Consider the following 16,236-nt stretch of genomic DNA (forward strand, 5'->3'; position numbering starts at 1 on the left):
AAAATAAAAATGAAAAATGTAATATTTCTTAAAATTTTAAACTGACAGTGTCTAAAACTTTCTTTTGAATCATTTTGGATGTTAGTTTTCAGTGATATTTAAAATAAACGAAAGAAGTTGATAAAAATGAGCAGCAAAAATAATTTAAAATATTTTTTTAATTCTGCTCAGTGTTAAAAAATACAAAAATAGAAGACAGAAAATAGGGAAAAAAACTATTATTTCCTGTTGTAAAGTTTTACCACTATTTGAGTTTAAAAGGTAGTATACGTTTGTGTGGTGATTTTTTTTTCAATGTATGTGTAAAAAAATACCGCTAAAGATGGGATCATTGAACACATCTGAAATGAACTGAACTCATTAAATGTTCTAAATTTATCACATGGAACGTCTAACTCAACTACTGAGTAGGTTGATTTTTATTTCTGAAATTCTGATTTTTTGTTTGGTACAAATTTTGTTTAAAGTCGGCCTGAAAAATCAGGGGGCGAAAAAAATATTTTTTTCAAAAAACATCAAAATGTCAATGAAAATTTAAGTGCAATCAGCTGAAATAAATTTAAAATGCATTCCCCTGCGTTCAGAATAATTTTAGCATGTTTGGGTTCATCAAAAAATCTTTAGAATTTTTGAAAATTTTCGATGTTTTAGTATCGCAAAAAGTTTTTTTTCGCTTAAATGTTTGGCTACGTCAAATATTTCATTTTTTGTAAAACAAATAACTTTAAATTTTTCTATTTAGATCTGTAAGATTTGATCACAAAAAACAGAGAATAGAAAATAGAGTGAAAAAAATAATCTAGATGTGCACCTTAGACGTATGTTTTAGGTCGTTACAAATATTTTTTCAAGACTATGTCCCTAGACTCTGGTCAAAGTCGAGGGGGGGGGAGGAAATCAATAAAAAAAATGATACAAACTGAAATCACGAGCCATTGCTTCAACATTTTAAGGAAAAACATGTTTTAAAATTCATAATACAACCATCCAGATGTTTTACAATTATTAGTTCTAAAAATTTCAAAGTACTGACGATTTTTTTTGTAAAAACAAAAGTTTTTGCGGTGCTGTACACCGAAATTTTATAAAAATCAAAATATTATTAAACGAGCCCTAACATGCTAGATATAATTATCTATGCAGGAAAATGCATCTTAGTTTGTTTTCAGTTGATTGGACTTCTATTTTCATACACATTTTAGTTTTTTGAAAAAAAAGTGCCCCCTCATTTTTTGGAAAAATATTGAAGAGGGAGTGACACAAACTTTGAAAAATATTTGCAACGGCTTTAGCAAAATTGTACAAAAATACAAGCTATTTCATAGATATTTGTGTTCACAACACATCGCAAAGCAATTAATTAATAAATATTTCATAAGTTTTTCTCGAATTAAAAATGCATCCTAGTAAACCATAACTCTCCCCCTCACTCCACCCCTGTCTCACTCGTGCGAAATTTTCCCTCCAGAGGAAGCTTTCACTCTTTCGCTCTCTCCTTCCCTCTCACACTCACTACGCCAGAGCACAAACCAAGCTAAAATTAGACCCCGTTTGTGGTGTGTTATTTCTTTCACACTCCTTCTGCTGCTGCTGCAATTTCCATGTCAATGGACTGACCCTTGGCATTCGTTCAAAACCACTGCTGACCACGCTGACGGTGCATCCTGCTTTTTTTCTGTTCTGCACGGAGGGAAAACTCTCAACACAGGGGGCGGTGGAAATTTTGCGCTCTCAGAACTGTCAAAACAGACACACACTTTTTGTTGTTGTTGTTGTTGGCTCTCGGTTGGTCACCATCGCAGTTGGCCACGGGGGGAAAATTTCCACCATGCGAGAGGGTGGCCTGATGACCCACTAAAGCTGGATTTTTCTTTTCCCGGTTTTTCCGGATCGACTAGGATCGGTTGTTTTTCACTGTTTTTTTTTCTCAGGTGTCGACGGAGGGGTAGGGTTGTGTTGTGAGGTGTAAGGCAGGGGTGTGTATTTTGCTGGCAAAAACACAATATCGATTATTTGCAATCTTTGTCTGATCTGCCGTGGTGTGCGATCCGGAACCGTGCAAGATGTTGGCCACAGCTTAGCTCTACAACCAAAGAGTTTTCCACCAAAGCAAGCGTTGCGAACATTTAACATTCAGAACAACACACAGAAGAGCGAAAAAACACCGAAAAAAAAACAGATATTTCCTCCGGAAAGCTTCCTCCCAAAAAAGCTGTGCGAGGAAGGGGGTCTGAGTTGGAGGTGGGAGGAGAAGCCACTCCAGAGGAACCCCCGAGAAGACACGGGTTGTTTGGTAGAGCTTACGCAGCAAACTACGGCAATTACTTGGGGGAACACTTCTTCCCGGACGCACCCGGACCTAAAACACCCGCGGAAAACTGCCCGCACCACCTCGGAAAACTCCCGCAAAACGCAAAAAGAAAGACAAACACTACTCCCGCTTATCAAATCGCGGCAGGCCATGCGAACGACGGTCCGACGTCACTTGCGAGTTCCGGTGATCGACGCACTGCTGCTGCCAGACGCGGCATGACCGGACGCACGATTGTTCGCGATACTCGCGGAAGAAAAGGGTTTTTCCAGGCTTTTTTTTTTCCTGTGTGTGTGGGGGGCGAAAAAACCCAAAAGAAAAAGGTACGCAAAAAAATACCTCCGCAAAACTTCTACTCCTACGCGCGTCGCCTACTAGACTGACAGGAAAAGCGATCGAAGCAGGCCTCAATGAAATATGGGCTCTAGTTGGAAAGTGACAGTTTGGTCAGAAAGGGGGGAAATTTGGGGGAAAATTGTGACGTTCGGAACAGATGGTTGGGAAATTGGGCGTGCGCAGGTGCGAACTTCGGTAGGCTTTGAAAAAGCTGTTACGAGAAGGGAACTTTGACGGACGTTGAAAGACGGGGAGCTTTTTGAAAGTTTGGTGGAGACGCGTGGTGGTTGAACTTGTTGACATGTATTTTGACATGGGGTTTACCTCATTCTCCAAAATTCGTGCTTCCCATTTCATTACGGCACAAAACTTTTGTAAACAAGAGTGTATCCCTCTCACACCTTATGCAAACTGACGACCGCATCGAACTGTGCTAAGTCCTTGTAAACAGTGCACTCCTTTCTAACCTCCAAATCGAGTCGGCGTAAAACCTAATTACTCAGTTTGCTCAGCACTACCTTAACCGATTTAGGTCAAACCGATCGCATTAAACTCGGTTTAGGGTCCCATACGTCGCTATCGAATTGTTTGAAGTTTCGATTCGTAGTTCAAATGTTATGTATAAAAATGTGTTTTCACAAATATCCGGATCTCACTTAAATGTATGTAAACTATGTCCGGATCTATCAACCGAACCATCGTTGATTAGGTAATCGAAAGACCTTTCCAATGAGTACAAAACATTGATGATCTGGCCACCCTGTCTCGAGTTATGACCACTTAAGTGATATTTATGTAGTTGTTTGAAGCCGGATTTCACTTAAATGTATATAAACTATGTCGGATCTATCAACCGACCCATAGTTGGTTAGGTAATTGAAAGACCTTTTTAATTTGTCCAAAACATTGATGATCTGGCAACTCTGTCTCAATTTATGGCCACTTCAATGATATTTGTGTACTTTTTTATTCCAGATCTAAAAAAAATAGATGAAATTTGTGTTCAAATGTTTGTGTCCCATCATGTCACACATTGTTTGTGAGGAATGCACCAACCACATAGGTGGATTAAGTTAGTTTTATACAAGGGTAGGATGAGGTACCAAAAGGAAGGATAAATCTTTGTTTACTTTATTATTCCCTACTTTGGTAAAACAGCAACAATAAACATTTCCAAAGAATTATTAGCAAACATTCAATATTATGCCCTTTTAAAATGTTAGTCCTCGTTTAAAAATTTTAAAAATATTTTTTTCGAAAAGATCGAAAAATTTTACGACTGTTTCATATTTTAACATTGAAAATCGGACTATTAGTTGCTGAGATATCGACATTAGAAAATGGTGGGTTGTTTGGGTGAGACTTAAAAAACATCAATTTTCCTGTTTTTAAACCTTTGCATGGCAATATCTTAGCAACTAAGGGTCGTTTCAACAATGTCCGAAGAAGCCAAATATAGAGATTTTTCTCAGCTTTTCAAAAATATTTTTTCCAAAAGTGGCCAAACATATGCACTAATTTAAAAAAATAAAAAACTGCGACTATTTTCAAAAAAGTCACATAAAAATGGATTTAACTTGAAAACGGTACACTTTATCAAAATTTCAGTAAAGTACTTTTTGATTGCAAATTTGATTTTACATCGAAAAATGAAGTTGAAAATTTTTTTGTGACCAATTTTTTGATTTTTTGAAAAAATCAGTATTGATTCAAAAATTCCTAACTCGGTCAATGATTTTTTGCACAACCTGGAAATTTCTGAAAAGTTGGCATTTTATGTCCTCTAAAACATATCAAAAAATTAAAAAAAAAATAAAAATAGTGTTTTTTTTTGCAAATCAAGTTTTAGTGATAAAAAGTTAAATAAAAAATCACCAAAAAAAAATTTACCGTGTATCATTTTTTTCCAGTGTAGTCCATATCCATACCTACAATTTTGCCGAAGACACCAAATCGATCAAAAATTCCTTCAAAAGATACAGATTTTTGAATTTTCATACATCATTTTTATATGGCCAGCTGCCAAATTTGTATGGAAAATTATATAGACAAACTAATGATGCAAAATGGCTTCTTTGGGCATACCGAAGGCACCAAAAAAGTTTCAGTCGGATTAAAAAATACAAAAATTAAAATTGAAGAAAAAAGACCGATTCCGTAGAGAGCTGCTCATTGTTTTAACATCAGCTGATCTGTCAATAACGGAGTAGCAGCTCATTGGCAGTCAACCATGCTCATGCTCAATTCCTTCTACAAGTTGTTAAGAAAAGTGCCCTGCACATGCTGATTCCTTTTGGTAACGATTATCCCATTCCTTGCGAAGTTATGGAAATCGTCATTCATCAATGATTGCCAACTAGGACATCAATGGCTGTACCACAAAATTATGTAAATTTTGAAGCATAATTGATTTAAATCTTGCTTACTTTTTCAAAAGGTCCTATGTACATAGGAAACCCATGGCGCATTGGTGGTTTTGAAAAAGTAATCTAGAAATCAAAAATTCCTTCAGTGGCTTCAAGAAGGCAACAACCGGCGCATGCTGAATCATTTTGATGCAGAAATTCGTTCAATTGAATTCAATACAGAGCATTTTAGAGTGATGATCAATTAGCTTCGGAAATGGTCAACGGCTTGAAGGAGCCAAATAGTGCGAGTTTGTTTGTTTGTTTGTTTGCCGTAGTGTAATAGCTCCTTCATCTTAATTGGTAAAATAAATTTCAAATGACTCAAAAAAGCCCGAAGTCTATAATCGAATTGCGTGTTGTTCTTATACCTACTTCATGTTCTACACAGTGATCGTTACGCTTGGCAAAAACCCTTATCAAAGCGGAGAGAACACCCAAAATTTGAAATAAAAAAATAATGATAACAATTCCGGACTTTGAAGCTGCCTCTAACGGTGATTCTATTTTAGTTCGATTCTAAATTGCTTCGAGAGATCATCGCCATGTTGACGATATTAGGTTTGAGCTTCCTTTCGTTGGTCACTGCCACTGTGGACCCTGCTTCTTCACATCCCTATCAGGACCAAAGTTCGGTTGATTCCGTTGGCTTTAAGCTTTTCGAAACTCGGTTGGATCAACTGGAGCTGAAACTAAATAAGACGAATACTCTACTGGAGAAAATTGTAACCAGTTTGGATGTTATTCTGCAGCAAACCAGGTCAGTAAGTTTGAATTTAGTTTGTAGAGTGTAAGCAACAGAATCTGATTTTTCAGCCAACTGGCCGTCATCAAGACCTGCAATGAAGCTACCACCACAAAAGTCTACCAGCTGCGGCTGCCACTTCGCGCGTCTCCGATAGACGTGTTCTGCGACATGGAGCTGCTCGGCGGCGATTGCCTGGTGATTCAGCACCGCTTCGATGGCTCCGTCGACTTCAACCGGAGCTGGGCCGAGTATCGCGATGGGTTTGGCGTGGTTGGACCGGCCAGCGAGTTCTGGCTCGGACTGGAAGCGGTTTTCCAGCTCACGCGTGGTGGAGACTACGAGCTGCTGGTGCAGCTCAGGAACGAATCCGGTCACGACGGGCAGATTCGTTACGAACGGTTTCTGGTATCGGGAGAGGACCAAGAGTACAGCCTGTCTTTTGTGGGAGGATTCCCGGGGACAATGGGAGCGATGTTGCATGGGAACTTGGGTGAAGAATTTTCAACCTACGACAGCGACAACGACAAATGGAGCGACGGGAATTGTGCGCAGAAATTTGGCGGTGGGTGGTGGTTTTACGAGTGTAACCACACGTAAGTTTATAAGCTAAGAATGGAAGAGTTTGATAGCAATATTCTGAAAACATTTATTTTTAAGGAATCTCAACGGACCTTTTGAGAAAGATATCAACACTGGACGAGGAATGTACTGGAAAGGATGGACCAACGCTGCCACGTACAGCCGGATGTTGATTCGACGCAGATAAGCACAGGGACCATCCATAAACCACGTGGACACTTTTTTGTGCATCTGTCACCCCCCCCCCCCCCTTCGTGGACAATTGTCCATACAAAAAAAAACTTTTTTGTATGGATCGTGGACAATCGCCATACCCCCCCCCTAAAGTGTCCACGTGGTTTATGGATGGTCCCACACCTAAATTAAACGCTTATGTTTTGAGTCAATAAAATCAAGGTTTAAGCAAAAAAAATGATGAAAAACGAAACTATTGGCACTACGCCCCCCGGGGCATGGCCTTCCTCTAACGTGGGATTTCTGCTCCAGCGCCTCTGACGAGACAGGAGAAACCGGGACCGACGTTTTACTTCACCATCCGATAGAAGCTCAGTGGATAAGGCGGGAATCGAACCCGCGTCTCATAGCATCTTCGGGATCGGCAGCCGAAGCCGCTACCCCTGCGCCACGAGACCCACAATAAATACACAATACGATACAGTTGCGGACAGTTGCCAAATTTGTTTGGAAAATTATATGGACAAACTAATGATGCAAAATGGCTTCTTTGAGCATACCGAAGGCACCACACGGAAAGAAGGTTTATCGTGAATCTTACTAAATTTTAGTCAAAAATCCTCAAAAAAATGGTTGTTTTTTCTACCACCATTTTTTTTGTTAGAAATCCTAAAAAAAAAATCCTGGATTTGACAGCTGGAGCCAGGTCCCACAAATGGTAAATCCAGCTAAATTATTAGTAAATTTTAATAATTTGCAGGCTGGAAAATGCTGTCAGTCTGAAAAGCTGTATGTTTTCAGAGAGTCTGTTAGCTATTTTAGCTAGATTTTATGGTATTCTAGGAAGTTTCGTGGTTAGCCCAGCGAGTTTTTATACTATTTCAACTAGTTTTTTTGGAATCTTTTTCAAATTTTACCATTGATGGCTGCAAAGCCAGATGTTTTCACAAATCTTTTTAGATGGTTTAGCTAAAATTTCCACTATCCTTGATAGGTGCTTTGGTTAGAATAGCTACTTTTTCTACTATTTTTACATTTTTTTCAAAAGCCTCCATTGCTGCCTGCAAAGCTTGCTCTATTCACCCAGCCTTTCGGCTGATTTAGCTCATTTCTATTTTGTTCTTGCTACGTTTTTGGTAAGTCCAGATAATTAACGACTGTTTTAACTTGTAATTTTGAAATCATTTCCAAAAAAAATCGTTGCTTCCTGCAAAGCTGGTTTATTTCAACAAGACTTTTTGCTGGTGTAGCATGCTTTTCCTCTATTCTTGGTACGTTTTTGGGCAGTCCAGCAAGTTTTTTTAATGTTTCATCCTAATTGTACGGCTGTTGAGATATTCTATTGACAAATTTAAAAAATACAAAAATACTAAGTTACATTTTTAATTTAACTTTATTAAACTTAATTTAACTAAATTTAACTGAATTTAACATAATTTAACTTAATTTAACGGCACTTAACTTGAGATAACTTAATTCAACTTAATTTAACTTAATTTAACTTAATTTACTTAATTTAACTGAATTTAAATTAATTCAACTTATAACATAATTTATTTTAATTCAACTTAATTCAACTTAATTTAACTTAATTTAACCTAATTTAACTTAATTTTACCTAATTTTACTTAATTTTACCTAATTTAACTTAATTCAACTTAATTCAACTTAATTTAACTTAATTCAACTTAATTTAACTTAATTTAACTTAATTTAATTTAATCTAACTTAATTTAACTTAATTCAAGTTAATTGGTTTTAATTCAACTAATTTACTTAATTTTACCTATTTTAACTTTATTTTACCTAATTCAACTTAATTCAAGTAAATTTAACTTAATTTAAATTTATTTAACTTAATTTTCACCTTATTCAACTAAATTTTACTTGATTCAACATAATTTATCTAAATTCTATCAAAGAATATTAAATTGAACTAAATTCTACCGAATATAACAAAATAAAAAAATGTTTCTAAACTTAATTAACTTTAACAAAATATTTCTAGATATAATCACATTTGACTAAATTTATTTCAATTTAACTATATTCAGTTTAGGCTGGTACAAATATTTTTAAAAGTTTTTGTCACCCCCCCCCCCCCCCTTCAAAATTGGCCCGAAAAATCAGGGGGCAAAAAAAACATTTTTACAATAAACTTCAAAATTTCAATGAAAATTCAGTTGCAACCAGCTGAAATCAAATTAAAATACATTCTTCTGCGTTTAAAATTATTTTTAGCATGTTTGGGTTTATTAAGATTTTTTGAAAATTTTCGATGCCAAATCTTTTTTTTCGATACAATTTTTGTTTTTGTCAGATCTTAGATTTTTTTTATTTCATTTAATAAAACTTGATTGAACTGAATTTCACTTAATTTCAATTAAATTAACATTATTTAACCCTATTTTTTATGTGCTACAAAGGCAGAAAGTGCCCTGCTCGTTCGGATCTGTCAAACATTATCTATATATCTAGACATTCTATACCCGCAGCCTCCCCCCCCCCCCCATGTAGACAGATGTCCATACAGAAAAAAGTGGAGTGTGGACAATCGCCAGCCTCCATCTCCCCCGTCAAATGGTTCTCGACAAAGGGATGCCCCCAATTTTTACCTATACGAATCGTCCAAACAAAACTTAGAGGCTCAACTTCTAACCTCTTTCCCTCAACACAAAAAACTTCCCACCAACTGAAGATCTCGGCCCGCAGAAAGTCTTCCTGGCTTTCAATCCATTCACTCACGCACCATCTCCACCTTTTGCACTTGCACTTTCGACTTGCAAACGCAGAATCGTCACAAAACTCCGCGAACTGAGCGGCTAGAACAGGATTAAACACGATACGAGACGTTCTCTTGCTTTGTGTTGGTCTCGAACTGATGATCTGTCAAAAAATCCGTGCTGCCGGTTCCAGCTAGTTTTTCGGTAAAAAGTAGGCAAAAATGTGCTGAAAAACCATTATTTTTGGTAAAATCTCTCCTGTCATTTTGATTTGGGCTGTCAGTTTTGGATAGCAAATCAGCAATCAGGGTTAGCTGTTTCACCAATCCCAAGTTGGTAAATTTACCTGTAATTTTAGCTAATTTAACCAAAAAAATCACTGTTTCACCAATTTTAAGCCAGCTAATTTGAATTGTTAAATTTAAGATGGAAAATTAAAATTAAGAAAAATTAAACCGATTTCGTAAAGAATTGCTCACTAGTTTTAATTGAACACCAAAAAGGTGATATTCCAACTTTAGGTGCTCGATGGAATTAAATGCTGTTCCCCAAGTTTATTTCCCTGATTTAAGGGTAAAAAAAATAACTAAAACATTTTATTTTTTGTAAATTATGACCGTTGCGCATACGACCTTTTCAAACGCTACGCGCCAAAAACTTGGTTCGATCTTGGTTCGATTTTGACTTCACTCGCCTTGAATGTGGATGACAGTAATATTTAAGTAAAAACTTTTAAAAATCGTGACGATTTTTGTCCACCTTGATCGAATTCTAACGACGCTCACCGGGCGGCTCAGTTGCACTAACCAAAACGTCAATTTTCTTACCAGGTTTGCCTCGGTCTCCTGTGCTCAACTGACCACTAAATTAAAGTCGGCTTCCAGCAAAATCTTCATTAAAGTGTCCGTTGACTATTCACTACAGCAAAAAGGTTCCACAGTTGCTTCAGTTTAGCAAGGGCAGCATCTAAACTTAAAAAAAAAAAATGAATTTGACACTTTGAACGTAATCGCAGTCTGCCAAACAAAAGAATGTTGGAGAGTGAAAGAGCGGGCACCAGGGTTGCTAGGTGAATCGCGTACATTTTGCATGAAAACATAAAGAAAAGAGGACAGAATGGGAACACTGATGGCAACAAAATTGCAGCCGTGTGAGAGTTTAAACAATTGTGAGAGATTGGCGATTTGTCAAAATTAGGATTTTTTTTTGAATGTTTTTTTTTTTCAAAGTTAGGACAAGAATAAGAGGCAAAATAAAATATTTTGAAGTGCTTTTTAGACAAATTAAACACAACTTTATTATACAAATCAAAATGCACATTAATTCTAAAAGAGTTGCCGCTTACACCGATGCTGTTCGTTTTGGGCTAAAACGTAAAGTTTTTTTGCAGGACAACCCTAATCACCAACCAAGAAAATAAAGGTTCTAATTATTTGGCCAAACAACTCTCAAGGTCCCAAGCCAGATTTGTGCCAAATCGAAGTACTTTTGATCTACATCTTGCCGGCTTGACGTGGAGTCACTAATTAATAAATTTTTCTCATTACTTTCAATGCACAAAAAAATAAATAAACGACACGCATTGTTTTACTAATAAAATCATCAGCTTATATTTTAGTAATAACTTATAACACATCAATTACACAATTTTCATTTTTTATTACATTTAGACTTTTCTTGTTGTTTGTTTGAGCTATATGAGATATTTTTAATTATTATAAGAATTTTCCATGCTTTCGAGTTTGCTCTTGTGTTGTTGTTGTTGTTTTTTTGCTGTTGCTTTGTGTACGGATCTGTTGATGTTGCTGAGTTGATGTTTTTGTTTTTTTTTTCTTTTGCTGCTCATCTGCGCTGTAATCCACACAAAGTCTCTCACTCGCTCGCTCGTTTCGTTTTTCTTATTTTTTTTTTTGCTCACTTGTTGCATCCAATTGTATCGAATAGTTTTGTTTTGTTTTGCTGCTTTCTTTTTAATCCATCATTCAATAAAGCGACTGTGTTAAAAATAGATACGACAGGGTTGTATTCTTACTTGTTTTTTTTTTGTTTGTTTGTTTGCTTTGCTTTCGACAATAAATTTCACACTCTCCACTGAATAATGTTTGCTTGGTTGTTTTGTTTTTTTTTTGGTTTTGCACTTTTTATTTTGCAATTTTTTTACTTTGTTTTTTTTTCTGTATAGTGTATATTCTGTTTACACTGCGTTACACAATTTGCTTACTTGTCTTATTCTTGTTTTTCGTGTTGCTTTTCCCTCCCTCACTAAAATGTCCCCCCCCCCTCCCCACCCCCTTTCTACTCGGCCGACATAATACTGTGCACCTGCTCCAGCTTGTAGGCAAGTCGCTGCTTTTGCGAGAATTCGTCCTCCTCCAGGGTGACCGTCAGTTGCTCGTTGTATTTGACCGCGTACGAGTACAGCTCGTGCAGGGCGCAGTTCGTGTTGAACTCGGTCGTGTGGAGCTGTTGAAGTTGGCAAAAATGAATATTTTTCCGTATTTTTTAAACAAACATTTGCTTTTGAGATGAGTTGATGAGTAAAGTTAACCAAAAAATACAGTAAATTCTATTGTTAGAGATTTTAATCTGTTATGAGTCACAACTGCTACATTAAAATCCCAAAAACCCAACGACTAAGCAAACCAACGAACTACAAAAACACCACCACCACCAAACTTAACTTAATAAAAATGAAAGAAATGGCGACGAAACTTACACTTACCCTCGATTCTTCCGCGAGCATCGCGTTCATATCCTGGTCCGATATGGCCGCCATCTCCCGGATGTCGCTGTAGTACCGCTCCACCCACTCCCGGTACGACGGAATATCCTTAGCGTATAAAAGCTTAGAACTAGGTGAGTCTTTGCCTGTGGAGGTGGAGAAAAGAAAAATGTTTTTTTTTTTTGTGATTAATAAAACTTTTAGTTCTGTTCAGAATTGAATAACGTATGAGATCAAAACAAATCTTAAGTGAATTTCATTTAAAATAAAAACCCATAAATATATGAGTTTAAAAACCCATAAATATATAAGTTTAAAAAAACATAAAATTAAAAAAAAATACTCCAAATGTGCAAATGTCCCAATGTACCCTAAAAAAAATCTACCTTCCCAAAAATCTTCCAACTCTAGGCAAAACTTTTTTGGGAACACCATGGAGATTTTTCCTTATCCCCTTAAAAAAAACTGGGGCATCAACACTTCCCGTCTTCAAAACGCCTTCGAGAGAAACGGACAATAGTGAGTTTAGGATCCGATTCAGGTGGAATTAGTTTTATTCTCAATTATTAATGCCTAGGAAATCATCATTTATACATGGCGAAATCCAGTCTGCAATCCGCTAAAATCACAGTTTCCAACCAAAGATATGTGAAAATATATAAGTAGTTGACACCAATAACTGATAATGCGAATTCGACTATTTTAATAATAAAAAAAACTTCATACATTTCGAATGCAATAACATTTTTTTTTTTTTTTTGAAAATACTCAATATTTTCACAAACTACGCATTTTTGCAAAAATACTCAAAATGTCAGTTTTTCACAATATGGGTATTGAATGATCGGGATTTTTTTCATACATTTCGAATGTTGCAACAATTTTTTGGAAAAGACTCAAAATTTTCACAAAACTAGGTATTTTCGAAAAATACTTTAAATTAAAGTTTTTATAATATGGGTATCGAACGATCGGGATTTTTTCATACATTTCGAATGAAATAACATTTTTTTGAAAATATTCAAAATTTTCACAAAACTACGTTGTTTTGAAAAAATATTCAAATTTAAAATTATTTTTTTTAATTTGTTTCTAGAATGCGTAGTTTTGGGAAAATTTTAAGTATTTTCAAAAAATGTTGTCATTTCGAATGTAATGTATGAAAAAATCCCAATCATTTGATACCCATATTGTAAAAAACTAAAATTTTGAGTATTGTTTCAAAAATACGTAAATCTAAGAAAACATTAAGTATTTTCAAAAAAAAAATGTTATTGCATTCGAAAAGTATGAAAAAATCCTATCATTTGATACCCATATCATGAAAAACTAAAATTTTGATTTCTTTTTCAAAAATACGTGAAAATTTTAAGTATTTAAAAAAAATGTTGTCTTTACATTCGAAATGTATGTGAAATTTTGATCATTTGATACCCATATTGTGAAAAACTGAAATTTGGATTTTTTTTTCGAAAATCCGTAGTTTTGTGAAAATTTTGAGTATTTGAAAAAATGGTATTACATTCGAAATGTATGAAAAAATTGCGATCATTTGATAACCATATAGTAAAAAAACTGAAATTTTGAGTATTTTTTCGAAAATACGAAGATTCATGAAAAAATTTAGTATTTTCAAAAAAAAAGTTGTTATTACATTCAAAAAGTATGAAAAAATTCTTATCATTTGACACCCATATCCTGAAAAACTAAAATTTTGAGTATTTTTCGAAAATACGTTGCCTTGTGAAAATTTTGAGTATTTACAAAAAAATCCAAGAAAATAAGTATTTTCAAAAAAAAGTTATTACATTCGAAAAGTATGAAAAAATTCTTATCATTTGACACCTATATCATGAAAAACTGAAATTTTATTTTTTTCAAAAATACGTTGCCTTGTGAAAATTTTGAGTATTTAAAAAAAATGTTGTCTTTACATTCGAAATAAATGTAAAATTTTGATCATTTGATACATATATTGGGAAAAACTGAAATTAGGAGTATTTTTTCGGAAATACGTCGTTTTGTGAAAAAATGAGCATTTAAAAAAATGTTATTAGACCGTTGCAAATATTTTTCAAAGTTAATGTCACCCCCTTCCCTTCCCCCTTCAAAATTGGCCTGAATAATCAGGGGGCAAAAAAATATTTTTTCGAAAAATTTCAAAATTTTATTAAAAATTTAAGTTTAATCAACTGAAAACCAGTTAAAATGCATTTTCCCGCGTTTATAATCATATGTAGCATGTTTGAACTCCTTTGAAAACATTTGAAATTTTCATGAAATACCAATGTATAGTCCCACGAAAAGTTATTTTTTTGCGAAAAAAAAATTCCGTCAATACCTCGATATATAAACTTCAAAAAATATTTGCAACGGCCTTACATTCGAAATGTATGAAAAAATCTCGATCATTTGACACTCATATTGTGAAAAACTGAAATTTTGAGTATTTTGAAAAAAATTAGTATTTTCAACAAAAAAAAAAAGTTGTTATATCGAAAAACCTAAAATTTTGAATATTTTCCAAAAATCGTTGCTTTGTGAAAATTTTGAGTATTTTCAAAAAATGTTGTCTTTACATGCGAAATCCCGAATCAAAAAAAAATGAGTATTCTTCAAAAAATTGTTACTACATTCGAAATGTTTAAAAAAAAATCCGATCATTTGGTATCCATATCGTAAAAAAAATCAAATTTTGAGTATTTTTTTTCTAAAATACGTAGCTTTGTGAAAAAATTAAGTATTTTCAAAAAACGTTGTCTTTACATTCGAAATGTATGAACAAATCCCGATCAGTTGATACCCATAATGTGAAAGACTGAAATTTTGAGTATTTAAAAAAAACGTAGTTCTATGAAAAAATAGTCCGCTAATTGTAGATTAAGTTTATTCCGCTAATTGTTTTTAGCTCAATTTTAGGGAGAAAAAGCTTGAAATGTTGAAAAAAAAACCTCAAGAAAAATGAGATAGAGTAAGTCTCTTCTAAAAAAATCTAAAATAATTTATTTAAACTGTTTTTTTTTCTTGAAAATGTAGAAATTTTCAAAAACCGATTGCGGAAATCGATTCTCCAGCAGAAATTTACACAAAAATCTCCATATTGACCGCGTTTTCAAGACAGACTGTAGTGTGATATGCTACAGATGTGACCAGAAAGACAACAGACATTGTTTGATAAAGAAGATACAAAAAGTCCGTTTAAGCGGGTATCAGACTATGACAAACATACTTGCACTTTTGACAGTTTGGCAGTTTGGCCTGATTTTTTTGAGTTGTTTGCGATTTTGCCGCAAACAAGCTGGCGAGAGTTTGGCAAGCTGTCAAACACGAAAAGGTGCGAGTTTGTTTGGTTGTTTGGCATAGTCCAATGCCTGCTTTAAGGTAAAGCTGAATTGTGTCTGTAAAAATGTATACAATCCTGGTCGGTGTCGAAAATCATGAATTTCGATATCCATATTGCAATACAGTCCAGCTGTGATTTCAAAGGGACTAAAATTAAAGATTTAGTTCGAATTTGGATTGAAAATTCCCTTGGATGAAATGAATCGAAACATTGAAAATTGAGATGTGAGCCGGTAAACTGGAGTGCAACTTTCGCAACTCTCACTGTAACAAAAAAAAAGTTTTTTATTTAAGAAATAAATAAAAAATAATGAAAAGGTCGTACATATGAAGAGTAAACATGCTGTTTTTAAGGTCTCAAAAAATAATTTCATTGACTTAAAAAAATATTAATCTTGAAAAAAAATTGTTAAACGACGCAAAAAATCACGCTTTCTTTTCAGAAAAATTACGATAACCTCCAAATTAAAGGACAGACAGAATCGTTCGACTTACCTAGCCTATGATCGGATGTCGAGCACGAGTCCATGAAGGTTTGCGCCACAACCGATAGGCAAGAATCCACAATGTTTGACTTGTGAATGTCAAACACAAAGTTGGGATTTTTGATGAGATTCACCCAGAATCTGCAAAAATACAGCAAAAAAGAATTCAAGTTAGTTTTGAGGTTATGTCTTTCATTTAGACCGTCGAACACTTACCGCAACGGTAAGCTGTTGCTCTTCCAGGTGTGCACCACCTCCGGGTCGGTGATGCCGTGCAAGAGAGCCTGATCGTCCAGGAAGTCGAACATGTACTTGATCGCTAGTGGCAGTGCGGAGCCGCGGTGCGCGGTACTGAAGATCGTCTCGAACAGGTCGTCGACGAACTTTTGCAGCGTGCCCTAAATAAAAAAG

General features: G+C 35.0%; 2 protein-coding genes across 5 annotated transcripts in view; one reads left to right on the plus strand and one right to left on the minus strand.

Annotated features, from left to right (window-relative positions):
- The first annotated feature begins 5,577 nt into the window (after positions 1-5,577).
- On the plus strand, positions 5,578-6,587 carry LOC6054031 (angiopoietin-2). The gene is made up of 3 exons (XM_001869977.2): positions 5,578-5,812; positions 5,869-6,393; positions 6,458-6,587. The coding sequence occupies exons 1-3, from the start codon at positions 5,598-5,600 to the stop codon at positions 6,564-6,566; spliced, it is 849 nt and encodes a 282-aa protein (XP_001870012.1). The 5' UTR covers positions 5,578-5,597; the 3' UTR covers positions 6,567-6,587.
- A 4,271-nt stretch (positions 6,588-10,858) lies between these two features.
- Positions 10,859-16,236, minus strand: part of LOC6038321 (plexin-A2) — an 82,999-nt gene continuing 77,621 nt past the window's right edge. For 3 of the 4 annotated variants that reach the window (XM_038250924.1, XM_038250867.1, XM_038250975.1), the window contains 4 exons: positions 16,042-16,223; positions 15,836-15,966; positions 11,993-12,144; positions 10,859-11,739 (listed from right to left, as the gene is read on the minus strand). In XM_038250924.1, the coding sequence (XP_038106852.1) occupies positions 11,572-11,739; positions 11,993-12,144; positions 15,836-15,966; positions 16,042-16,223 (633 nt within the window). In that variant the 3' untranslated portion in view covers positions 10,859-11,571. The remainder of the gene's footprint in view (positions 11,740-11,992; positions 12,145-15,835; positions 15,967-16,041; positions 16,224-16,236) is intronic. The other variant, XM_038251021.1, reaches the window with a different exon arrangement.

This window comes from Culex quinquefasciatus, chromosome 1 (assembly GCF_015732765.1).
Source record: "Culex quinquefasciatus strain JHB chromosome 1, VPISU_Cqui_1.0_pri_paternal, whole genome shotgun sequence".
Taxonomy (NCBI): Eukaryota; Metazoa; Arthropoda; class Insecta; order Diptera; family Culicidae; genus Culex; species Culex quinquefasciatus.